General features: G+C 47.5%; 1 protein-coding gene across 4 annotated transcripts in view; it reads left to right on the top strand.

Moving 5' to 3' along the window:
- The window catches only part of LOC132379392 (LIM domain-binding protein 1), a 94,743-nt gene that overhangs the window by 53,843 nt on the left and 14,189 nt on the right, over positions 1-26,711 (top strand). For all 4 annotated transcript variants that reach the window (XM_059947186.1, XM_059947184.1, XM_059947188.1 and 1 more), the window contains exons 2-7: positions 11,941-12,043; positions 17,762-17,806; positions 19,092-19,167; positions 20,293-20,395; positions 22,711-22,883; positions 24,343-24,465. In XM_059947186.1, coding sequence (XP_059803169.1) covers positions 11,941-12,043; positions 17,762-17,806; positions 19,092-19,167; positions 20,293-20,395; positions 22,711-22,883; positions 24,343-24,465 — 623 coding nt within the window. The remainder of the gene's footprint in view (positions 1-11,940; positions 12,044-17,761; positions 17,807-19,091; positions 19,168-20,292; positions 20,396-22,710; positions 22,884-24,342; positions 24,466-26,711) is intronic.

Here is a 26,711-nt window from a genome sequence, read left to right as displayed (position 1 = left end):
TATATATCACCACAGGGGGCATCAGGATTTTAGAGGTGATTAGGTGGGGCATGGCCAAAAAAAGGTTGGGAACCACTGCTATAGTCGCTCTGGGACGTGAATCTCGATCATGAGCAAGCAGGAGAGATTTAATTTAATTTGGCATTGTGTTCAGTGCAGACTTTGTCGGTCAAAGGACCTGACCCTGCGTTGTGCTTGGTGGTTAGTGCTGAGCTGATGGGCTGAAGGGCCTGTTTCATGCTATGTGATTATGACAATGTGAAGCAGAGTATCTGGGTGATATCCATCTTTCTGCTATTTCCAGGATATACCTGTGTGCACATGTTAATAGCTTACAGTTAACCTCAGCATAAAGTCAAAAGGAAGCAGCTGAGGTCAAAAACCATTTTTGTTTTCCAAGCCAAAAATATTGCGAGAAGCATTAGGTGGGAGAGGAAGGGCAATATTTATATTCTAGAGATACAACAGGGTAACAGGCCCTTCTGGCCCAAAGAAAACAAATACTTTTATTAATATTTTTCTCTGGAAAATGATCATTGTAAACAATAGCCTGTAACTTACCGTTCGGAGTTGAGCCTTTGAACTGCCTGTGTGACCTGACAGTTTTTGTGGGTGAACTGAAGTCTCGTAGGAGCAGTGCACTGGTGGCATGGTGGGCCGAAATGAGATGGCGGGGCCTGGGCCCGAGGGTGGGCAATGAGCCAATGTTTGGGCGTTGCTGGAGTGGACTTGAAGGCGCTTTGGTGCGGCAGGACCGAGGTGAGCAGATCTGAGACGGGACCGGGGTTGAATTTGGCAGGGTCCAAGCCTGACGGTGTGTCAAAGCAACAGGGCCTGGGTCCGAGAGCAAGGAATGACCCAAGGTTTGGACAATTTAAATGCCAGGCCGGATAGTAATGGTCAGAGTGTCGGGTCTGGAGGCGAGGACCAGGTCCGTTCTGCTCACTGCTCTGTGACACTTGCTTGTCCCTGTGCTGAACTGAGAAAGTTTGAGGCCTGCTCCTGAATCAGCTGCAGTGATGCCTGACTTTGTGTCTGTGGACTGCATTCCATAAACCTCAGTTCTGAATGTTACTTGCTTGCTTTTATCGTTTCCATCATTTGTATTTTCACCCTCTGCACATTGGGTATTCGACGGTTTTTTTTCATGGGTTCTATTGGGTTTCTCTGTTTTGTGGCTGCCTGTAAGGAGACAGACCTCAAGGTTGTATAAAGTATGCGTACTTGATAATAAATGTACTTGAACCAAATCACTACAGTGCCGCCCCAGAATGATTTTCCTCAAGAGCGCGGAGGGATCTGGAACTCTCCGCCTGAGAAGGTGGCAGAAGAGGGGACCTTCCCCACAGTTGAACGGTATCGGGGTCGGGACCCGAGAGCTGTTATCTGCAGGCTGGCAGATCCACTGTGGGAAGGTGGTCGGAGTGGGGAATTCCGGCTTGGGTTGAGCAAGTCCTTAACCAGTTTGAACTCGATGGGCTGAACAGTTTGTTGTGTTGTAAACGTTCTGTGATTTGAGTGCATATTTAATTAGACCAGGAGACACAGGAGCGGAATTAGCCCACTTAGCCCATTGAGCCTGCTCCACCATTCGATCGTGACTGATATATTATCCCCCTCAACCCAGTTCTCCTGCCTTCTCCCTGTATCCTTTGATGCTCTAACTAACCAAGAACCTGTCAACCTCTGCTTTAAGTATACTCAATGACTTGGCCTCCACAGCTGTCTGTGGCGATACCACTGGTCTCGGGCTGCCAAACGGAATAGGTTTCCTTTATTCCGACTGTCTTTCTCCTGCTAGTTCGCTGATCCGTGCTGTCATCTTTCCTGTAATACCATCTTGTTAAGCACCTTGTCAAAGGCCTTCTGAAAATCCAACTAAACAACATCCACTAGATATCTTGCCGATTTCCCCCCCCCCAAAGAATTCCAACAGATTTGTCAGACAAGATTCCTCCTTAAGGAAACCATGACTTCAGCCCCAGTTTATCACGTGCCTCCCAATACCCAGAAACCTCAACCGTAATTATGGTCTTCCCAGCCACTGAAATCAGGCTTACTGGCCTAGAATTTCCTTTTTCTGCCTCCTCCTCCTCTTAAGAGTGGAGTGACATTTGCCACTCCTCTGGAACCATTCCAGAATCAAATAATCCTTGAAAAATCATTTCTAATGCCTCCATAATCTCTTTAACTACCCCCTTCAGAACCCTGGGGTGTAGTCTATCTGATGTAGTTTGTGTATTTACCTTCTGACCTATCGGCTTCCTAAGTACCTTCTCCTTAGTAATAGCAACTACACTCACTTTTGCCTCCTCACACTCTTGAATTTCTAACATACTGTTAATGTCTTCCACGGTGAAATCTGGTATAAAATAGTTAGTAAGTTTGTCCATCATTTCCTTGTCCCCCACTATCTCTTCTCCAGGAGTCAAATATCCACTCTTGCCTCTTTATATATCTGAGGAAACTTTTGGTATCCTCTTTGATGTTACTGGTCAGCTTACATTCATACTTTTCTCACCTATATTCAGATAGCAACAGAGCTGACCTTCATGTCATCTTTTCTCACCTTTATGATTTTTAGTTGTAAACAAGAGATGGAAGAAAGCACAGCCTTGAGCTTGGATCACAGAAAGAACCCATTTCTCCCATCTTGTCCAGGCCAGTCTCTAACATTGGACTAGTCCCACTGTGTAGCTCCCACCCCATTGCCCTGTAGGTCCCTGAACTTCCCAAGTATAGGGAGTGTTTCTGTTTCCTGCACCCTTTTAGGCTGAATCACCGCCATTTCATATCTGAATTGTCCACGAACCTTACTCATTATTTGCCTTTTGTACTATTTATTTTATTGAGAGATATAGTGCAGAACAGGCCCTAACATAGTAACTGTTATGTTTGTACTGTATACTGCAGCAAAACAACCTACTTTAAGTACAAAGTTCAAAGCACATTTATTATTATCAAAGCTTGTTCAATGATTTCCAGTTAATGTCAGAGTATGTATATAATACGTCACCTGAAACTCTTACTCTCCACAGACATCCACAAAATAGAAGTCAAACCCCAAAGAATGAATAATGTTAGAACCCCAAATAACCCTCCTGTGCACAAGTAGCACCGAAGTATCACCCTCCCTCTCCCCCCCCCTCAGCAAAAGCATCAGCCCCCTGCACCACCTGGTATACAAGCAATAGCAAAACCCCTACAGAGACCATGATCCCGAGTTCATCAAAAACACTGTCCGCCCCAAGAGTTTGACGTGCCACAGGCTCTCCATCTCTCTGACGAGGGAGAGAGAGCAATCACTCCTGCCACAGTCCGTATACAGCCCTGAGATTAATCTGTGCATAGACAACCATGAAACAGAGAGAACCGTGGAACCTGTTTAAAGAGAGAAATCACCCCCCCCCCCCCCCCTTAGTCTGACAAATCTGATCTGTACAAACTTTCCTCCAGTCCACCTGCCAATAACTTGAGGCAGGTATTGACCTTCTGCCAAGGGAGGTGGGGCCATTCTGTTCATTTCAATGCTTGTGGATGTCTGTACATCAATTCAGCCTCCTTTCATTGCGAAGAACAGCAACTACAACATCGTTGGTCCCCTACATCGTAACCTTTGTCCCAGCAAGGGCCTGATCGTGTCGTCTGAACTCTCTCATACTGCCATACCATGAGAACACATGTCTACATTTCTTTAAATGGACCAGGTTAATTTTACTGTGGGTCACCTTGGACAGGACCACCTGTAATATCAAGCAAACGGCAAGGGTTGTTGGACTTGTATCACCTTTGAAGCACTTGGCTGTCTTGGTAACAATTGGGTCGAATCAGCTTTGTTACCATTAACATAAGTTGTGAAATTAGTTCTGCAGTGAGAGAGTACAGTGCAATATATAAATTAAATAAATTAAAATAATATATAATAAATTAAAATAAGAAATATAAAAAACAAACAAGTAGTGCAAATTGAGAGCAAAATAGTGAGGTAGTGTTTATGAGTCATGGAGTGTTCAGAAGAGGTCTGATGGTGGAAACAGAAGCTGTTCCTTAAACGTTGACTATAGGTCTTCAGGCTCCTGTACCTCCTTCCTAATGCTGACCGTAAGAAGAGGTGTGGTGTGGTGGGGGTTCTTAGTGATGGATGCCATCTTTTGAGGCATCACTTGAAGAGGTCCTCAATAGTGGGAGGCTAGTGAGCGTGATGGGGTCCTGACACATCACAGTCCCATCACATATTTACAAGGTAGAGGCAATATAGGTTAGAAACAAGGTAAAGCTCCCATTAAGCAAGCCCAGACAGGAACAGAATAGGTTAAAAGCAGAGTGAAGCTCCCTCCTCACCTTCCTAGATAACAATGGCTGGACACCCAATATCCACCGATCACAGATCAAATATTTTGTAACACAAATGATCCTGCTAATGATGGAAATCTTGAATAACACAAGATGCTGGGGGATCTCGGCAAATCAGGTAGCATCAATGGAGAGGACAGGAGAGGGGACAGTTAACTGACGAAGGGTGTCGGCCTGAAACATTGACTGTTTACTTCCCTGTATAGATGCTGCTTGACTTGCTTTTTGTGTGTGTGGGTCAGGTATTCTGTAGTAGTTCCCACCTGGCTCATCGTGACTGTCCACAAATTGGCACCAGTCCCCCAGTGGGAAGGTTTCTTGAGGTAAGGAGTTTGGATAACTTATGTAAGGGATGGTCATTTAAAGTAAATAGTGTACAGGAAAATTAATCCCGTGTCCAGTCCTTGCCCTGGGAGTGTGTGGTGGGATAGTGTAGAGAGAACCACAGCTGCCTCTGTTCTGGGTCGGGTGTGTTTGATGGTATTGATGAGTGTTACCCTGTTTCTAACTCATTGCTTCTTCCTGGGACTATGTGATGGGATGTTTTTCTCTCCATTCTGGCTGTAAAGTGGAGATTGATAGGTTTTTGACTAGTAAGGCCATCAGAGATTACGGGGAGAAGGCGGGAGAACTGGGACTGAGAGGGATGATAAAATGGAGATTGATAGGTTTTTGACTAGTAAGGCCATCAGAGATTATGGGGAGAAGGCGGGAGAACAGGGACTGAGGGATGATAAGGCCATCAGAGATTATGGGGAGAAGGCGGGAGAATAGGGACTGAGAGGGATGATAAAAGGTGGAGCAATCTCAATGGGCTGACTGACTCAATTCTGCTCTTGTGTTTTTATTTTCTTGTGTTTCAAACCCTTTCAAAATTTTAGTTACAAAACTTAGACAAAAATGTTCCACTGTGTGTGGTCCCTGCGATGTCTACTGATTCCAGAAGGCCTCCAGAGAGACAGTGTTCTGAATTTAGGGTACTGATGTATCCAGGAAATGGGGCAGGCAGTGAGCTTTGCAGAACCCTTGGCATCCTGCTGCCTGGACCTGCGGATGGTCCCCTTGGTCAGATGCAGAAGCAGACCTACCCGCCCCTCTGCCAAGGGTGTCCAATAATCAGGGGCAGCTGCTTCGATGGGGGCTGCAACTTCTCGGTCTCAGTACCTACGTGGAACCGTGGACATCTGCAGGTCTGGAGTCCACAAGCCAGCAGTGATCTCCTGCGTGGAGAGACCTCCACAGGGGACCCTGTCACCTTTGCAAAGGCAGAACGCCATGGCGTGTTGGCACAGGAGATTTTGGGGTGGCACGATAGCACGGCAGTTAGCGCAACACTATTAAAGCACCAGCAACCAAAGTTTAATTCCTGGCACTGTCTATAAAAAGTTCGCTCCCACGTTCCAAAGATGTATGGGTTAGTATCCTAATTGGGTGGAGTGGGCTGGGAAGTCCTGTTACCATGCTGTATCTCTAAATTACAATTAAAGTGAGGTCAGAAGAGGGGTAAGCCCTGCCTCGAGTGCCTGTAGGTGCTGTGGAAGAGCATGGAGGCATCCCTTCGGCGGGCGTGCGTTCTGTGGGACTGCTTCTCTGTGATTCCGATCCCTGACAACACTGGGGGAGGAGCCTTGGGGGTGGGTGCTCCCGTCTGTCCAAGGTCAGTGGGGTTAGGCTCTGACCCAGAGGCAACCATGTCCCAAACACCCTCAGACATTGCAGCATAGGTTTAGGCTTTGTTTTATTATTCTTATGACAGTTAGGGTTAGGCTAGCGCTGTAAGTAGCGGTACACACTGCTGCTGCTGCACCAACAACTGGGGTTAAATTCCTGCCGCGGTAAGAAATTTCTACATGCTCCAGTTTTTCCCCACATCCCAAGTAAGTTTAGATTAGGGTCAGTAAGTTGTGGGCATGCAACTCTGGCGCCAAAAGCATGGCCGTTCCCAGTTCAATCCTTGGACTGTTAGACACTGACGCAAACAACACGTCTCACTGTATGCTGCAATGTACTGTTCGTGTGACAAAGTTAATCTGATTGTGACAGTGAGAAACCTGTCTGGCATACTGTTCACTTCAATACAGCAGTGCATTGAGGTAAAACTATAGCGGAATGCAGAATGTAGCGCTACAGTGAGAGATGGCAATGCAGGTAACCAGCGAGGTGCAAGGCTATAATGGTGAGGTCAAGAGCCCATCTGGTCTTAACTGCAGATGCTGGAATCTGGACCAACACTCAATCTGTCATTGGGAGGAGGAATTGCAAACATTTCCTGTCCTGTCCCAGATGCCGCCTGACCTGATGAGTTCCTCTGGCAGATTGTGTGTTGACCCCTCAGACAGCTGAGGTCATCCCGAAGGCTGTGTCCCTGACCAAAATATTGATGTATCCCTGTCCTGGGACAGTGTAGAGGGAGCTTTGTCCTGTATCTAACCTGAGACGGTTGCTAATGGTGGGTTTAAAAATGGTTAGTAGTTTGCTGAGACACCTGACAGTGTAAGTCTGGTGTTTGGTGCGACTCCAGACGTGTGCATTGTATTCATTGCTGTCGGGTACCAGATTGTGATAACCAGACCGCCTGCACTCATGACCTGGAGGAGATCAGTGGTCAGGGGACATCCTATAGGCTCCTGGAAGGAGGCAAGAGCTGCCATCCTTGATCCAGGAGCAGCCAATGTGATGGAACACTGCATTGCATTCTGATCACTGTTCGGGGCTGCGATGAAGGCGCTGGGTGGTTTAGAGGTCAACTGTGTCGACCTTTGTCGAAGGCCCAGAAGCCGTCTGTCCTCGGGTTGGAGATCCATGTGTGGGGTGGCAAAAGGGGCTTCTTTTGCTGCTGCTGTTGTTGCTTGTGTTGTTCTGCTGAACATTGTGGGTCTGCTATGTTGGCACCGGAATGTGTGGCAACACTTGTGGGTTGTCCACACTGTAAACTGTTGGTTGCTAACGCAAGCGACACATTTCATGCTATGTTTCGATGAACGCGTGATAAATACAAGTATCTGAACCCGTGTTAGTTGAAGGGTATAGAAAGCTGATAAAGTGAGTTTGTAGTGAACACTGAGCCCAGAACCCAGCACCTTTGGTCATCTTGTGGCCTTTCAACATGATCTACTGCAGGATGTCAGACTCTTGTCCATGTTCTGTAAGACTATAAAGCATACAAATAGAATTAATCCATTCGGCCCATTGAGTCTGCTCTGCCATTCCATCACAGCTGAGTTATTATCCCTCTCAACCCCATTATCCTGCCTTCTCCCCATAACCTTTACTAAGCAAGAATCTTGTCAACCTCCGCTTTAAATATACCCAGTGACTTGGCCTCCACAACCGTTTTGTAATGAATTCCACGGATTCATTGCTCTCTGCCTAAAGAAATATCATCTCTGTTCTAAAAGACACCCTCCTATTCTATAGCTGGGCCATCTGGACTCCCAAACTATAGGAAACATCCTAACCACATCCACTATTTTAGGCCTTTCTGTATTCAATAGGTTTTATTGCGATCTCCTTACCCCGCCCTCTCCTGTTCTTCTAACCTCCAGCAGGTACAGGTCTCGTACGCGAACCTCCTGCAGGCCCTCTCTAATTCCTTTCTTAGATAAGGGGCCCGGGACTGCCCGGGAATTCAGTTGCGCAGTGATGAATCAGTGTTGGTAACTTCCTGCATTCTCTCTGCGTGGTTAAACTCCATTTAGCTGCCAGCTTTTTGGAAGGAGAATCTGAAGTTGCCACCAGCTTCTGTGTGAGTGTTTCCTTTTTGGTTTTACTAGGATTATTGACTTCATGGTCTCCCTGACTTGCTGAGTTCCACCTGCATTTTTAATTTTATTGACTTATTTTGAGATACAATGCTGTAAGCTTAATCACAGGACAACTTACAACGACCATTTAACCTACTGATATGTCTTTGGACTGTGGGAGAAAACTGAGTACCCGGAGGAAACCCGCGTGTGCATGGGAAGAGCGTAGAAACTTTCTAAAAGAGAACGTGGGAATTGAGTACTGAAACGTCATGCTAACCAGTACACTACCAGGGTGATTTATGTGCGCATGTTGCTGTGGGTCTAGCAGCATCCATGGGAGGAAAGGAGCTGTCAACATTTCCGGTCGAAGTCCTGATGCAGGGTTTCAACGTGAGACATTGCTTACTGCACACCTCCCCCTCCCTCCTCTGCCCCCACCTCCCACAGATGCTGCTGGAGCCACTACAGAGGAGTCCCTCTGGGTTCCAGCATCTACCATCTCTCGCAGCTGGTTATCGGCTTCTCCAGCACATGCTGGACTGAAGGATTCCCTTTAGTGTCTGAGACTCTATCAAATGTTTAACAGCGTTGGACAGAGGGGCTGCTCAGGAGGAGCAGGGGAGGCCATTTGTCCTCTCTGTGCTATTCCTCCATTCAGTGGGGTTACTGGTGTGGTGGGGCAGACAATAATGCCGCTATTAACATTTGAGATGGTTCAGAAGGTGGTGCAAGTGTCATGGTCCGGGGAGAGGGCCGGGGGGGGGGGGGGTGGTGGTGCTTCATACAGCAGGGAGGAGCAAAGTCTCTGGATATAAAATGAATGAAGAGCACGATGCCGTTGATATTATTCTAAGCAAGCTGGGAAACGGGCTGCACTTAAGGTGAGAGGGGTGATGTTCAAAGGAGATCAGCAGGACCATATTTTACAGAGAGTGCTGGGTGCCTGGAGTGCATGCCGGGCAGTGGAAACGGTAGATACCATCAGGGCCACTTAAGAGACCCTTAGTATTACCAAACAGAATGAAATAGACCCCCCCCCCCCCCGATGTACTACATCAGACCCATACCCAGTGAAGGACTATGTCAAACTCCCACCCAGTGACAGACCGTATCCCCCCCCCCCCCGATGTACTGACGTATCAGACCCCCACCCCATGACAGACTGTCTCCCCCACATACTATATTAAACCCCAGCTTATTCTAAGATCAATCCAGTGCCTCTCTCCCACGTATCCCTTTGTTTCTCTGTCATCCCTGTGCCTCTCTTGGAGTCCCTATGGACCTGCCTCTCCCACCGTTCCTTCGCAATGTGATGTGGGTGATCATGGTGTTTCCATGACTGTTACTGTTCTTGGCAAGTTTTTCTACAGAAATGGTTTGCCATTGTCGTCTTCTGGGCAGTGTCTGTACAAGATGAGTGACCTCGCCCTTTATCAGTACTCTTCAGAGATTGTCTGCCTGGCGTCAGTGGTGGCATAACCTGGACTTGTGATCTGCACCAGCTGGGCATACGGCCATCTCCCAAGACTGTGCATGCTACATCTTGCCCAAGACTAGTGGAGGGAGGGAGTATCTTACACCTCCTTTTGTAGAGACATATCTCCACCCCACATGCCCCCCCCACACACCCACCACTCTGTTTAAAAAAAAAACAAATAAATAAATAAAATAAACTACCTCTATGCTTTCCTCTCATCACTGGCAAACATCAGGCTCCTGAACCATATAACGATTACAGCGCGGAAACAGGCCATCTCAGCCCTTCTAGTCCATGCCAACGCTTACACTCACCTAGTCCCACTGACCCGCACTCAGCCCATAACCTTCCATTCCTTTCCTGTCCATATACCTATCCAATTTTACTTGAAATGACAATACCGAACCTGCCTCTACCCCTTCTACTGGAAGCTCATTCCACGCAGCTACCACTCTCTGAGTAAAGAAATTCCCCCTCGTGTTACCCTTAAACTTTTGCCCCCTAACTCTCAAATCATGTCTTCTTGTTTGAATCTCCCCTACTCTCAATGGAGTAGGGGTTTGGAAAACTTCACTCACCTCAATTCTGAATCAATTACCCAATTTACGGACTGACTTTTAAGCACTTTACAAGTCCAATCTTCAGAATTATTTATTTATTGTTAGTTTTTTCTTCACGTTTACACAGATTGTCTTCTTTTCCTGTTGTTTGTCAATAGATTTTCACCGATTCTACCATATTTCTTTGTTCTACTGTGAATGCCCCCAAGGAGATGAATCTCAGCAGAGTGTACAATGACATTTACATACTTTGATAATAAATTTGCTTAAACCTTAAAATTATGCCCCCTCGCATTACCCCCTCGGTCCCCTTCTGGAAGCACTGATTAATGGTTCCCTCCCCCGCCTGGTGGTGGATTCCACGCTTGGCGGGAAACAAGTTTAACTTGCAGCCCCTGGTATCTTTTGCCCAGCATTTAAACCCTGCCCTCCTGGTCCTTGAGTGAGTACCTCAGATGAGCAGCTTCCCTATTGAGACCTATCAAGGTTGTTCCTGCCTCTGCCCGACCTCCTCTCAAGCTCTCAAACAAGCGCAGGGTCGAGCCCCCAGGCCTAGAACTGTATATGTAAACCTTTCCCACACCACTTTGGGGGGGGGGGGGGCTTGTGCGGTAATTAACCGAAGCAGAATTGGTATCAGTGTCTTCAACAGGTTCCCTGCTATTGCTGGCTGTGCCTCTAATTCTCGGTCTCGAGATGACTTGTAATCTGGAACATTTATTGGTTGACTGAGATGCAGTGTGGATGGAATAGGCCCTTGGAGCTGCATCTCCCAGCAATCCTCTGATTTAATCCGTGCCTCATCACGGGACAATTTACAATGACTGGTTAACCTCCCAACTGATACAGCTTTGGGCTGTGGGATGAAACTGGGGCACCTGGAGGAAACCCACACGGTCATGGGGAGAATGTACAAACCCCTTACAGGCAATGGGGTCATCTGGACTGTCCTATAAAATATTGTGCTAACCACTACCACATAGTAGAGCACAGGTACAGGCCCTTCATCCCACCATGTTGTGTGTATGCGCCCTTAACGCCCGGTGGAGTCCTCGGGGCACCGTCACCGTTTTGCACCGATCTTTTTGGTGATTGCTCACCGTACGGCGTGTCTTGGGCATCCAAAACCTGGCAGAGCCCAACCACTCCAGGTTTTTGGAGCCGGCTGGATTCGAACTCGAGAGCTTTGGCTCCGAAGTCTGGTGCTTAATGCCACTACGCCACCAGCCAGCTCTCCAGTGGTGGCGTAGTGCTGGGTGATTAAAATCACTAATCCCTTGCGTTTCTTCTCCTTCCATTTTCCTCACATTCATGTGCCTATTTGAACGTCTCTTAAATGACCCTAATGTATTTGTCACCCACCATTTTGTGTGTGTGTGTGTGTAAATAAAAATAAATCTGCCCTTTGCATCTCCTTTGAAATTACCCCCTTTCACCTTAAATGCATACTCTGGTATTAAACATTTCAACCCTGGGTGAAAGATGCTGTCTGTCTCCTCTATCTTTGCCTCATAATGTTGTAAACCTCTATCAGATCTCCCTTCGGCCAGCCATTTTTACCAATCTGGCAAAGGTTTTGGACACCTTGAGCCCTCCATTCCTGCACCCACCCCCCCCCCCCCCCCCCCCAGATCTGCAGCTTGTTGGTCTTTCTTCGAGGTTTGGTCCTGGTGAGATGACCCCATGCCCGTTAAGCCAAGGTGGTGAGGTGTGTACTGTGGATGTTTTGTTTGAGAGGAGAGGCCTGCTGGGAGCAGTTCAAATGGTTGGGGCTTTCTACTTACGTCTGTTTCTTTCACTGCAGGGTGCTCGTCTAAGTCGTTCAAGCTGTACTCGCCGAAGGAACCCCTCAACGGCAACGCTTTCCCTCCCTACCACCCAAGCAGTATGCTGGATCGCGATGTCGGGTAAGCGAGCTGAGCGGAAAAGCCTTTGGCGGTTCCACCGTGGTGGATGTGATCGGCACAGCGTGACAGCAAGCTGGGGTTAGACACCTCCGTTCCCATCGAGATATCCCGCTGTAGAGGCTGTGTGAAACCAAACCCGCCTCTGCACAGCACCTCGCACACGCGCAGTGACCTCCCCACACACACTCACACACACTGACCCTCACTGGCACACAGTGCTGGGGTTAGACACCTCCGTTCCCATCGAGATATCCCGCTGTAGAGGCTGTGTGAAACCAAACCCGCCTCTGCACAGCACCTCGCACACGCGCAGTGACCTCCCCACACACACTCACACACACTGACCCTCACTGGCACACAGTGCTGGGGTTAGACACCTCCGTTCCCATCGAGATATCCCGCTGTAGAGGCTGTGTGAAACCAAACCCGCCTCTGCACAGCACCTCGCACACGCGCAGTGACCTCCCCACACACACTCACACACACTGACCCTCACTGGGGGAGTGGGCAGTGCAATTCTTCCTCAGATTATTTAAGTAGGCAACAGTGACGACAGAAGTTTGTCTTCAGCATTGGCTTGTATTCTGTGGGTAGAGATGGAAGGCTGGTGTTCAGCCTGGATGTCTGTGACCAGTGGTATTCCGCAGAGATCCATACTGAGACCTTGTGAAATGTATATGTAATAGGATTGGGTGAAAACCTTAATGGGTTAGTAAGTTTGCAGGCGCCACAATCATTGGTGGAGTTGTGGAAATATCGAGGGCAATAAGGATATAGACATGGGCAGAGAAATGGCAGGTGCAGTCTAATCTGGATGGGTGTGAGGTGCTGCATAGTTGGAGGCCAAAGGTAATGGGGAAGTATACAATTAATGGTAGGACCCATAACACAGATGTACAGAGGGATCTTGGGGTTCAAGTCCACAGTTCCCGGGAAGTTGTTAAGTAAGTAGAGAGGATGGTGAGGAACGTGCTTGGTGTTCTTGGTTGGAGCTCTGAGTTGAAAAGAAAGTAACTCCCCTTGCAGCTGTCTAAAAGTTAGTTTTGGCTCCACGCAATATTCTGATCACCCCATTACAAATGTACATGGCAGGTTTGAAGAGGTTCACCAGGGTGCTGTCCGGATTAGAAGCTATGTATTTATACGGGGCAGCAGAGGCTGAGTGGAGGCCTGATGGAAGTTTATGGAACTCTGAGAGTCGTAGATAGAACATCTTGTTTTCCAGGGTAGAAGTGAAAAGTATTAGAGGACGTACATTTAAGGTGAGAGGGGAGAAGTTTAAAACTTGATTTATAAGGGAAGGTTAGTTTATACAACAAGTAAGTGCTGGGTACCTGGGCTGCAAGAGGGGTGGTGGCAGCAGAAATGGAAGGGGTAATTACCAGGCTGTTGTGCAGGCAAGTGAATTTGAAGGGGGTGGTTTATTGGCTTATTATTGTCTCATGTACCGTGCTGTTCATATGGATCAAATCATTAACTGAAGTAGGACAAGGTAGACCAATAACGGTGCAGAATAAAGTGAAAATGCATGCAGGTAGATAATAAAGTGCAAGATCGTAACAAGGTAGATTGTGAGGCCAGGCATCCATCTTGTCGTCCAAGAGCTCCATTCAGGAGTCTGATAGCAGTGGGATAGAAGCTGTCACTGAGTCTCATCGTTTTGTATCTTCTGCCCAGTGGGAAAGGGGAGAAAAGAGACTGTGAGACTGTCCGGGGCAAGAGGGATCTTTGATCATGCTGGCTGTGTTACTAAGGCAAAAAGTTGTGTGGAAGATTGGCTAGTTTCTGCCATGTGGAGGCAGAGGGGAATTAATTTCAGCATCATCCCTATCTGTGGAATTCTCTGCCCAATGAAGCAGTGGGTGGGGGAGGACCTCAGTAAATATATTTAAGACGGGGTTGGATAGGTTTTTGCATACTAGGGGAATTGAGGGTTATGGGGAAAAGGCAGGTAGGTGGAGATGGCCAGATCAGCCATAATCTCATTGAATGGCAGAGTAGGCTCGGTGGGCCAGATGGCTGACTACTGCTCCTCTTTCTTATGTCCGTAACATGTTTGATCCCCACGTTGTGGGCCAGAGGGCTGTCACTGTGCTGTACTGTTCAGTGCTGAGTGTGTTTCAGGGGTGGAACCTCACCCAGTCTGGCAGGACTAACTCCAGTCCCACCAGTGGGGTGACTGGTAATATCTTCCTCATTCAGGGATGGACAATAATCACCGGTGATGTCCCATGAACAAATAAACAAAAATGACTCCATTAATAACTTGCCAATTCTCTCATCAGGCCTGTGTCCAGTGAGGGCCGGCTCTATTTCCTGCTTGTCTTCACAGACTGGGACATATTTATTCTATTCTAATGGTGCCTGACTCCTTTAAATGTACCTTTAACCCTCTCTTCATGTTTTCCAACAATTCACTCTTTCTCCTCAATGTCATTCAAGACCTGGGAAAGCAGGCGTGATTGGCAGTTGGTTAGATCCTGGGATGGGTCAGTGATTGACAGACTGGGACAGGTCAATGTGATTGATAAGCAGGGATGGGTAGGTGTGATTGATAAGCCTGAGACGGGTCAGTGATTGACAGCTGGTTGAGACCGGGGGCAGGTTGATAGGATTGATAGCTGGTTAGGACCGGGGGGAGTTTCCAGTGACCTCTCAGCCTAGCTGTGGACTGGGAAGCTCGCTGAAAGCTGCCTTGGAGATAGAGCAGCTTGCTGACAGTAATTGTTTGGGTGATACAAATGTAGTCCTTAATCTCTCTGGCCCAGTGCTCTGAAGATACAGTGGTGCTAAACAGTTTGTGAACCCTGTAGAATTTTCTCTGTTTCTGCATAAGTATGACTTAAAATGTGATCAAGTCTTCATGCAAATCCTAAAACTAGGTAAGGAGATCTCAATTAAATAATAAAAATTATACATGTTCATTTATTTATGGAGAAAAATGATCCAATATTACATGTATTTGTTGGGAAAAGTATGTGAACCTTTGTTTTCAGTGTCTGGTATGACCCCCTGTACAACAATAACTTTGAGCAATCGTTTCCGGTAACTGTTGATCAGTCCTGCACGTCAGCTTAGAGGGATTTTAAGCCATTCTTCCTTACAAGACTGCTTCAACTCTGGGATGTTGGTGGGCTTCCTTGCACAAACTGCTTGCTTCACTTGGGTCCTTCCGTAACATTTCTACAGGATTAAGGTCAGGACTTTGACTCGGCCATTCCAAACCACGAATTTTCTTCGTTTTAAATCATTCTGTTGCTGATTTACAGGTCTTTCAGATCATTGTCTCGTTGCATTATTCAATTTCTATTAAGTTTCAGGAGATGAACTGCTACCCTGACGTTCTCCTGTAAAATGTCCTGATACAATTTTGAGTTCATTGTTCTCTCAATGGTTGCAGACTGTCCAGGCTCCGAGGCAGCAAAACAGCCCCAAACCATGATGCTTGGTGAGACCACACCTGGAGTATTGTGTGCAGTTTTGGTCCCCTAATCTGAGGAAAGACATTCTTGCCATAGAGGGAGTACAAAGAAGGTTCACCAGATTGATTCCTGGGATGGCAGGACTTTCATATGAAGAAAGACTGGATCGACTAGGCTTATACTCACTGGAATTTAGAAGATTGAGGGGGGGATCTTATTGAAACGTATAAAATTCTAAAGGGATTGGACAGGCTAGATGCAGGAAGATTGTTTCCGATGTTGGAGAAGTCCAGAACGAGGGGTCACAGTTTAAGGATAAAGGGGAAACCTTTTAGGACCGAGATGAGGAGAAACTTCTTCACACAGAGAGTGGTGAATCTGTGGAATTCTCTGCCACAGGAAACAGTTGAGGCCGGTTCATTGGCTATATTTAAGAGGGAGTTAGATATGGCCCTTGTGGCTAAAGGGATCAAGGGGTATGGAGAGAAAGCAAGTACAGGGTTCAGAGTTGGATGATCAGCCATGATCATACTGAATGGTGGTGCAGGCTCAAAGGGCCGAATGGCCCACTCCTGCACCTATTTTCTATGTTTCTATGCTCCTTCCAACGGGCTTCACAGTTGCAGTGAGGTGTTGGTGTTGATGTGCAGTGCCCTTTTTCCTCCAAACATAGCAATGTGTATTTCTGCCAAAACGTTCAACTTTTGTTTCATTTGTCCACAGAACATTGTCCCAGAAGCATTGTAGAACATCCAGGTGGCCTTCTGCAAACTTGTGACACACAGCAAAGTTTGTTAGGAGAGCAGTGGTTTCCTCCGTAGTGTCATTCCGCAAACACCATTCTTGTTTGTTGTTTTTCTTATGGTGGATACGTGAACAGAGGCTTTAGCAAGTTCTAGAGATTTCTGCAGCCCTTTTGCTGTTACCCTTTTTCATTTCCTTAAGCATTGCACATTGTGCTCTTGGTGTGATCTTTGCAGGATGCCCACTCCTAGGGAGAGTAGCAACAGTACTGAGTTACCTCCATTTGAAGACAGTCTCTCTTACTGTGGACTGATGAACAGTCAGGTCTTTAGAAATGCTTTTGTAGCCTTTTCCAGCATCATGCATCTCTATGATTCTTCTGCTAATGTCCTCTGAAAGTTGTTTTGATCGAGGCATGCTGCACATAAAGAGATCATTCTTGAGGAGAACAGGCTCCGTCAGTAACCTGACTTTGTGTGTCTTTTTTATAGGACAGGGCACCTCCAATCTCATCTCGTTGATTGGAACACCTGGCTTCAAATAGCCTTTGTAGAAGCCATTGCCCCAGAGGTTCACATACATATTCCAACAAATATATGTAATATTGGATAATGTTTCTCAATAAATAAATTAACAAATATTATGCTTTTGTGTTGTTTAATTTGGTTCTCTTTATCTAGTTTAATGATTTGCGTGAAGATCTGATCACATTTTTGGTCATATTTATGCAGAAATGGAGACAATTCTGCAAGGTTCATAAGCTTTATAACACCACTGTATGAGCTGCTCTGGAAAGACCATCACAGGGAGCTGTAATGCCACAAAGGGCCAGGTGGCGGTGCTGTAATATGTTGCCGTATTACCATAGGCCACGTGATGGCGCTCCAGTAGCAGAGTGACGCCCCCCGCTGGCGACCTGAGATACTGCGGCTCCGAAATGTGCGCTGAGGCGCCACCACCTGTCTTGGTGATGAAGTGCAGCTCCTTGGAATGGCTGACACACCCCTGGGTCTGTGTCTCACCATGGCTTACCCCTTTCTGCCTCTCACATTGCAGACTGGGTGATTTCCAGCTGATGGATCCCTTTTGTGAGATTGTGGGAGTACGGATACTGGAGTCTGGAGCAAGACATGATCTGCTGGAAGAACTCCCAGAGGGTCAGGCAGCATCTGTAGGGTGAAAGGAATTGTCCAGATTTAGGATTGATGGTCCCTTAGTAGGCCAATGGGACTAGTCAGAATAATAGTTCAGCATGGACGAGATGTACTGAAGGGCCTGTTTCTGTACCATAGTGCTCTAAGACTCTCCTGAGATAAATTTGGATAGGCACATAGATGAGAGGGGTTTGGAGGGTGCAAGTAGAAAATCAGGTCGGCATGGATTAGATGGGCCGAAAGGCTGTTTCTGTGTTGTACAGCTCCATGATTTCAGTGAAAGAATTGAACAATCTAGGAAATTAAAGAAAAATAAATAAATAATGTTTGTTTATTTATTTAAGGGGGAAGTGAATGATGCTGAGTTTTAAAATGCACTCTTGTTTTCCTCCTCCCAGTCCAACACCAATGTACCCTCCAACGTACCTGGAGCCTGGTATAGGGTAAGTGCCTGATGTTGTATGTGTTATGGTCCTGAGCTCAAACGCTTGTGTGGCACAGAGTGATCAAGCAAAGCGTAGGCTCGCTCCATCTCCATTGTCCGCACCCAAGCTGTGGGGACCTGGGCTGTTATGATTCACCTCGGCTTGGAATGGTGGGAGGGAGTTCCAGAGCTCACTAAGCAAATCGCGTCCCCCGCACCCCCCCAGCACTGCGCAGGGAATCGCATGCCCACAAATTGCACCTCAGCGCATTCGTTCCTTTGCGAGTTGCTGCCTTCAACACTGCGCCTTCCTCCGTTGGTTCCCCATGATGCAGCGACACCCGTAAACTGCTGGCGACGAGGACGAGACGCGGTTGGGTGAGGCAGAGGCTGAATCATTCATCCGGTGATAGAGAATGTGGTTCCCTCCGTAATCCTGTGGCCCCGGAAGGCCTTGCCCTTCCTTTAAAGTTCTGTTCCTTTGTTCTCGACCATCCCCATCCCACATTGGGTACCTCACTCACTGGGGAGATCTACTCTGCCCCATCCCTCACTGGGCAAGTATACTCTCCACATGTCCCACACCAGGAAAAGTCTTCCCTGCCCCCCCATCTCCTATCCCATCCTACGCCAGAGTAAGTCTCTATCCCCTATCACACTCATGCACAGACACACACCAGAGTCTTCATATTGCGGTCCCAAACTTAATAAAATCTGTTCTTGTCCATGTCCCCCTTCCATGTGGGACAGCCTCCTCCCTCGCCATCTGCCAACACTGGGGAGTGTCCCTCTCTACCCTCATCGCCGTGGTTTCTGTCAAACCTATGAACTGCTTTAACTGATTTTGAGTGAGTGGAATATTCAGTCTTGTGAAAACTATTATCAAACATGTAAATAATTAAAAGTACAAACCATTTAAAAATAAAGAAGATGAAGCACTTAACAACACATCAACAAAGGCACTGGGGCACAGAGTGATTCCTCAGAGCTGCTCTGGTGTCCTGGCACTGTTCCGTCTGTAGTGGGCCTGCGATGGTGCAAAGGCTGAGGATGGGGATTGGTGGGCTGGCTTCTGTACGCTGAATCTCCCGGCAAGCTGCCGCTTCCACTGCTTGTCTGCGTGTGTGTTCTCGCACTGGTTTTGAACAGTGACAGTACAGAAGCAGTCTCCAGAGTAAAGATCACCCGGGAAGCTGTTTCTGAGGGCGCCCGCTGGGTGAGGGAGAATGAACCTCCCCAACGTCAGTAAAGCAAGCTCGTGGCTTGAGGCTGGAGGTGATAGCCTGTGCTTTGTTCTGTCACAGGAGACACACACCCTACATGAACCAGACTGACTACAGGATATTCGAGCTCAACAAACGATTACAGAACTGGGCAGAGGTAATATAGCCGGTCCATGTTCCTTCTAGTCTGATCATTAACTCTCCTTCCCCCTCACTCACTCCACCTTGTTTTCCTTCTTGTACTTGTGCATGAAACGAAATGAAGTGTTGGAGAGGGTGAAGGTTATTGTAGATTACAGGGGCAATTGATCAGTGGCAAATGGATATTAGTGCAGATAAGTGTGAGGTGATGCATTTTGGAAGGTCGAACTAGTGTAGGACTTGCACAATGAATGGTAGAGCACTAGGGAGTGTAATGGAACAGAGGGACTTGGGAGTACAGTGCATAGTTGACAGAAAGCCTCGTCACCTGTAGATAGAGTTCAGCGTATTGGCCTTCATCACAGAGTATAGGAGTGGAACGTTATGTTTCAGCTGTGTATGAAGTTGGTGAGGCAGCTCCTGGAGTATTGTGTACAGTTTCAGTTACCCCATGGTAGGAAAGACACAGTTAAACAGGAAAGAGTGCAGAGAAGATTTGAGGATGTTACTGGTGCTGGAAGGCATAAGTATTGGGGAGTGATTGACCGCTCTAGATCATTATTCCTCGCAACAAAGGAGAATGAGAGGTGACCTTATAGAAGTGTTTACATTTTTGAGAGGCTTAGACAAGGTGGATGGTAATAGTCTTTCCCCCAGGGTAGGGGAGTCCAAAATTAAGGGACATGGGTTTAGGGCAGGTGTTCCCATCCTGGGTCCATGGACCCCTTGGTTAATGGTAAGAATCCATGGCATAGAAAAGGTTTGGGAACCCCTGGTTTATGGTGAGGGGGAAATTACCTAAGGGGCCAATTTTTCTCACAAAGGGTGGTGAGTATACGGAATGAGCTGCCAGAGGAAGTAGTTGAGGCAAGTACAATAGTATAATTTAGGAAGCTGTTGGATAGGTATGTGGAGGGATATAGATTGAATGCAGGAAATTGGGACGAGCTTGGTGGACACTTGGTTGGGCTGAAGGGCTCGAATCTGCGCTTCAGTGCTCCACGCCTCTATCTGGATCTTCTTCGTCTTCCCTAGATGCTTTCCAAATCTTGGCCCTTTCCTCCTCTTGGCACTTGTGTTCTTGCTTCTCCCCTCCCCACACTCTCAGACTCTGCCTGAAACTGAACGTCTGTCTCCCCAGGAATGTGACAACCTTTGGTGGGACGCCTTCACCACAGAGTTCTTCGAGGATGATGCCATGTTAACCATCACCTTCTGTTTGGAAGATGGTCCCAAGCGATACAGTGAGTCACTCTGTCATTCCAGTATCTCCCTTCGTCTCACCTTGCAGATTCTTCCTCCCAGGGTGGAAACGTGTAATATTAGAGGGTGTGCGTTCAAGGTGAGAGGGGCAAAGTTCACAGGAGATGTGGGAGGCAAGTTTCTTTCACAGAGTGATGGGTGCTTGATAGGAAGGCTGCCAGGATAGTGGTAGAGGTGGATATGACAGAGCTGTTTGAGGCTGTTAGAGACACGGATCGTGTCCATGAGATTAATTTAATTTAGTATCACATTGGGACAACATGGTAGCATATCCATTTGCATAACGCTATTTATAGCACCAGCGACCTGAGTCCAGTTCCTTTGCTGTCTGTAAGCAGTTTGTACGAGACTGCGCAGGTTTCCTCCACGTGCTGTGGTTACCTCCCAAATTTCAAAGAATGGCCAGTAGGTTAGTTAGGTAATGCAGGCTCATTGGGCCAGAAGGACCTGTTCACATTTATTTATAATAACAAAGTGATTATTATATTTTGGTTTTTAGGATGTTTTTGAGTAAATTTATTTTTTCTTTTAATTTTATATATCTTCTCAGATGATTGGCATTTATTTGAATTGGTTATCAGTGTCAGAGGCTTCCACAAATCGGTGAAGGTCCTTTGACCAGGAGCAAGCTGTCAGATGTCACGGGCAGAGTTTGAGGTGGTCATTCCATTCAGTGATAGGAGGAGGAGCACTACAGCGCAGTGCAGGCCCTTTGGCTCACGATGTTCGAGCCCTTCCACTGGCCCTCCATTTTTCTATCTCCCATTTGCCTATCTCAGGGTCTCTTAAATACCCCTGTACTGCCACCTCTGGCGAGTTGTTCCGCTCACCTTCTGTGTAAAGAACTTGCCTTTGGCATATCCCCCCCCCCCCCCCCCCCCCATACTTTCCTCCGATGGACTTAAAATTATGCTCCATTCCACCCCATTCTGGATGGACGTGTGTAGGCAGGGGAGGGGAATGTGGGGGTGGCAGGTCCTTATAGTAGTTTGGGGCAGGCACAGTCCATGTGTCCCATGTCCTGGAGAAGGGGCTGCCTGCCAACAGTTCTGACTTCCAGCGATCGATTAAGATGAAACCACCCAGAGAGTTTAATTCCTGGATTCCTGGTCTCCATCCCGTGATTCCAGAGGCAGAGAGGAAGCGTGTGTGGATCTTGAGGCGGGACATGGGGGGGTGGGGGTTAGGCCCTACCCACGGCTGAGACTGCCCCCTTGCCCAGAAGGCTGTGGGTTCAAACCCCACTCAGAGGCATCAACACTATATCTAGTCACTACCAGGGCAGGGCTGCCACCTTTCAATCAGTGGCTGCTTCTGCCCTCTTGGATGGGTTTTACTGACATCTTGGGACAGTTCTGAAGCAGCAGTGAAGAGTCTCCCCCAGGCCCTGGTCAGTATTTACCCCTCCCCATCCAAAGCAGGTGGGAACACTGAGCACAGGTGTAGCTGCCACATTCCTCTCACGTCATGACATCAAAACCCCAGCACGACGTAACACACACAAAATGCTGGAGGAACTGAGCAGGTCAGACAGCATCGATGGAGGGGAATAAACAGTCAATGTTTCAGGCAGAGAGCCTTCATCAGGACTGGAAAGGAAGGGAGAAGATGCCAGAACAGGAAGATAGGGGAGGTGGAGGAGTACAAACTGGCAGGTGAAAGTTGAGACCGGGTGGGGGGGATGAAGTAAGAAGCTGAGACGTCACAGGTGGCAGAGGTAAAGAGCTGAAGAAGCAGAAATCTGATCGGAGAGGAGAATGGAACGTGAGAGAAAGGGAAGGAAAGGGAACCAGAGGGAGACGAGGAGAAAAGGAGAGAGAGGAGAGGGGTGCAGATATTTACAAAAGTTAAAGAAATCGATGTTCATGCCACCACATTTGAAGCTACCCAGAGAGAATATGAGGCACACACAAAATGCTGGAGGAACTCAGCAGATCAGGCAGCGTCTGTGGAATTGAATAAACAGTCGGCATCTTGAGCCAGCATATGCCAATCTTTCTCTTGTTTAACACTTTGGGCCGACCCTTCTTCAGATGTCGATTCCCCAAGTGGAATGATTTCTCGTGTTTATGATTTCCAGTACGGTGTTGTCAGCAAAATGTTCTGAGATGTCCCAAGGACGTGCAAAGTGCGTTAGAAATTCTTCCCCAGTGAAACTTGCAATGTCTGCCTTCCTAAACAGTAACCTGGGCAGCCGCTGGAGAGAGCCCAGTCCCATTGAACTTTTGGTCACAGAGGGAATCGGTTTGCTTGCCCCCTGATAATCCGTCATCTCTTTCACACCTTTTCCCTGCAGCTATCGGCCGGACATTGATCCCCCGCTATTTCCGCAGTATCTTCGAGGGCGGGGCCACTGACCTGTACTACGTGCTCAAACACCCAAAGGAATCGTTCCACAATAACTTTGTGTCATTGGACTGCGATCAGTGCACAATGGTGACCCAGCATGGCAAGCCCATGTTCACCAAGGTGAGGCGGAATGGCCTTGACTTGCTCATTGACTTCAGTGGCCTGATTGAACGGGTGATTCCAGTACGGGGAGAGTCTAGGGTCAGAGGACACAGCTTCAGAATAGAAAGACATCCCGTTAGAACAAAGACGATGATCTCTAAATCTATAAAAAGTCTTCAAAGAAAGGATGTGGTGGGATTGGAGGAGGTTCAGAGGGGGTTCACGAGAATGATTCCAGGAATGAAAGGGTTATGTGAGCAGCAATTGGAGACTCTGAGCCTGTACGCTCAGGAATTTCGGAGAGTGAAGGTGGATCCCTTTGAAACCTATCGAATGTTGAAAGGCCCAGATAAATTGGACGTGGGGAGGATGCTTCCTATAGTGGGGAGGTCTCGTACCAGAGGGCACAGCCGCAGAATGTAAGGACATCCATTTTGAGCAGAGATCAGGTGGAATTTGTTCAGCCAGCGGGTGATGTATTTGTGGAATTCATTGCCAGAAATGGCTGTGGAGAATGTATTTAGTATATTTATTGATTAATATAAGCTGTCAAAGGTTACAGGAAGCAGGCAGGTGAATGGGGTTGAGAGGGATACTCTGTGATGGAGTAGACACGACAGTATTTATGGCCATTATTTATTGTAAACTTGGGGAGCTCTTGCTGATGAAGCTGTGCCCTGTCTATTCTCAAAGATCAAAGTCTGCCTAAGGAAAGGTTCTCTGGTCTGATTCTTGGGAAGAAGGAAAGACCTTGCCTGCCCTCACTGGAGGTTTTGGGGAATGAGGCTAATGGACGTTGGAGTCTCCGGGGGGGGGGGGGGGGGTTGAGAGCTCGTTTCCCCTCGGGGAAGGAAACTGGAACTAGGGTCGTGATCTTGAATGAGTGCGTGGAATTTAGGGTGCAGAGGAGATGAAATTTCTGATGGGTTAGTGCTCTTATCTCAGGGAACTGGAGTGGGAATTCAATGAATATATTCAAAGAGGAGATGGCCGAGGTTTGATCGAAAGGTGGATCGAGGGTTTGGGAAAGAGGGGAGACCGCACATGATGCCAAGAACTGATCGGGAGATGGGGCTGACTTCACTATCAAATCAGCTGCAAGCTTATGGAATGGTACTGCAGCTTTGAGAAGCAGAACGGCCGACTTGCTCTCCGATGTCTGAGAATCTTTGGCTTTGATGTTCACGTTGTTGCTCCCTTCAAAGAGTTCCCTGCCTTTCTGCAGTAATGGCGGGGAACTTCAGACAGCTCCCTAAGAATGATGTCTCCTAATCGCCTTACTATAAATTTTCCTCTGCAGACGATGTTTAATCTCCTGGGCTTTGTGGTGCCCAGCTCATGAGAGTAAAGCCACAGAGATGTTAAATTTGTACTGTATTCCATATTAAACAGGGGTGGAGATGCTCAGTCATTTGGGAGGGTTCGTGTTGCAACTGGGGCTGTTGGACTGCCATTAATGATGTGCTGAATGTTATAGGTGTGTGTGGAGGGACGGTTGTACCTGGAGTTCATGTTCGATGACATGATGAGGATTAAAACCTGGCATTTCAACATCCGGCAGCACCGCGAGCTGATCCCGCGCAGCATCCTCGCCATGAATGTGAGTACTCCTCTGGGACCTGCTCTGCCTGCGGTTTTTACCCAGTGACCCTGGCACCAGCCCCCTGGGCAGGAGAGAGCATCCTGGGGCTAACCACAGCCACTGTGTCCACCTAACCCGAGGCAAAGTGGCTGCAGGTGCCTGAGATCTGGAAATGCTGGGCAATACTCGGCAGGACCGAGACCCTTCAGCAGGACTGGAGAGAAAAAGCGGAGTCAGATTTAGAAGGTGGGGGGAGTGGAGAAAGGTGAAACTAGGAGGGTGAGGGGTGAAGTAAAGAGATGGGAAGTTGATTTGTGAAAAAGATAAAAGGCTGGAGAAGGGGGAGTCCAATAGGAGAAGACAGACAGCTATGGAAGACAGAAAAAGGGGGAGGAGCACCAAAGGGAGGCGATGGGTGGGCAAGGAGATGAGGTGAGAGAGGGAAAAGAGGATGGGGAATATGGGGGCGGCATTACCAGAAGCTTCACCCGTACTCTCCAGCATCCCACCCTCATTTCACCTATCACCTTGTGTTTCTTCCTCCCCTCTTCTCACCTTCTAAGTCTGACTCCTCATCTTTTGTTCTCTCCAGTTCTACTGAAGGGTCTTGGTCCAAAACGTCGACTGTTCTCTTTTTCCATAGATGCTGCTGCCTGGCCCTCTGAGTTCCTCCAGCATTTTGTGTGTGAGGGTTGCTTGGATTTCCAGCATCTGCAGGTTTTTTTCTTGTTAGTGAAATGTGTTGTTTGCGTCAACAATCAGACAGTCTGGGGTGGTGCTGGGGGCAGCCCACAAGTGTCACCACACTTCTGATGCCAGTATGGCTTGCCCACAACTTACTAACCCTAACCAGTGTGTCAGGAATGTGGGAGGAAACCAGAGCACCCGGTGGAAACCCACACGGTCACTGGAAGAATGTACAAACTTACAGAGAGCGGCAGAATTGAATCCCGATTGCTGGCGCTCTAAAGCTACTGTGTCACAATAGAAGGTTATTGGTCTGAAACATTAACTCTCTTCATAGAAAATATTCCAAAATATCAAAAAACTAATGAACATCAGAGAATTTTTTTTGCCGCCTCTAATTTTTTTGTTGCTCTGGGACGAGGGCACCGTTTAGACGAGGATGTTTACTGTCCATCAGGTAGATGACGGGGAATGCAGAGGTGGGGGGAAACTGTGAGGAGGATGGGAGTGAGGAACAAGGAGTTACAAACGGAGCAGAGAAGGCAGTAGGTGAAATTTACTGCTGAGTGTGTGAAAAATCACATTCTGCAATAACAGCAATGTAAAGCAAAGGGGGCAATTGTAAAAGCTATAATTACGGAGAGACCTATCATGGATACTTCACAAAGTAACGGGACAGGGAAGCTTTTGGGATCCGAGTTATAAGACCATAAGGTATAGGAACAGAATTAGCCCATCTGGCCCATCATTTGTCCTGCTGTTTTATCACAGCTGATTTATCTTCCTTCTCGACACCATCTCTGTTCTAAAGGAATGTCCTTTTATTCTGAGGTTGTGCCCTCTGGCTCTAGAATCTCTACAAGCTTCTATAAAGGTAGAGGTACTGCCATACTGTCTTTGTAATTGCACATGTGTGCTGGGCCTAGGCCAGATCCCCCAAAATAATAACCCTAAGGAATTTTAAATTGCTGACCCTCTGCACCTCTGATGAGGGTTGGCTCATGGACCTCTGGTTTCCTGCTGCTGAAGTCTATAATCATCCCCCTAGTCTTTACAATTTTTCAACCTCCCTCCTATATGCTGACTTGTCACCACCTTTGATTCAGCCTATCACAGTAGTGTCGTCAGCAAACTTGAATATGGCATCGGAACTGTGCTTAGCCACACGGTCATAATTAAGCAAGTAGAGCAGGGGGCTAAGCACACAGTCTCGTGGTGCACCATGGAGGAGATGTTGTTGCCAATCCGAACTTTTGGGTCTGCAAGTAAGGAAATCAAGGATCAATTTGCTCAAGGGGATATTGAGGCTAAGGTCCTAAACCTTATTGAATAGTTTTGAGGGGATGATGGTATTGAATGCCAAGCTCTGGTTGATAAAGAGCATCCTGATGTTGTTCAGATGTTCCAGGGTTGAGTGAAGTGCCAGTGTGGATCTACTGTGGACCTGTTACTCCAGTAGGCAAATTGGAGCAGATCTAAGTTTTTTTCTCAGTCAAGAGTCGAGATGTTTCATCAACAACATCTCAAAACACTTCATCACTGTGGATGTAAATGCTTCTGAACGATTGTCATTGAGG

The sequence above is a fragment of the Hypanus sabinus genome, chromosome 22, assembly GCF_030144855.1.
Source record: "Hypanus sabinus isolate sHypSab1 chromosome 22, sHypSab1.hap1, whole genome shotgun sequence".
NCBI lineage: Eukaryota > Metazoa > Chordata > Chondrichthyes > Myliobatiformes > Dasyatidae > Hypanus > Hypanus sabinus.
Note: the sequence above shows the minus strand (reverse complement) of the source record. Positions and strands in the feature narration are given on the sequence as shown.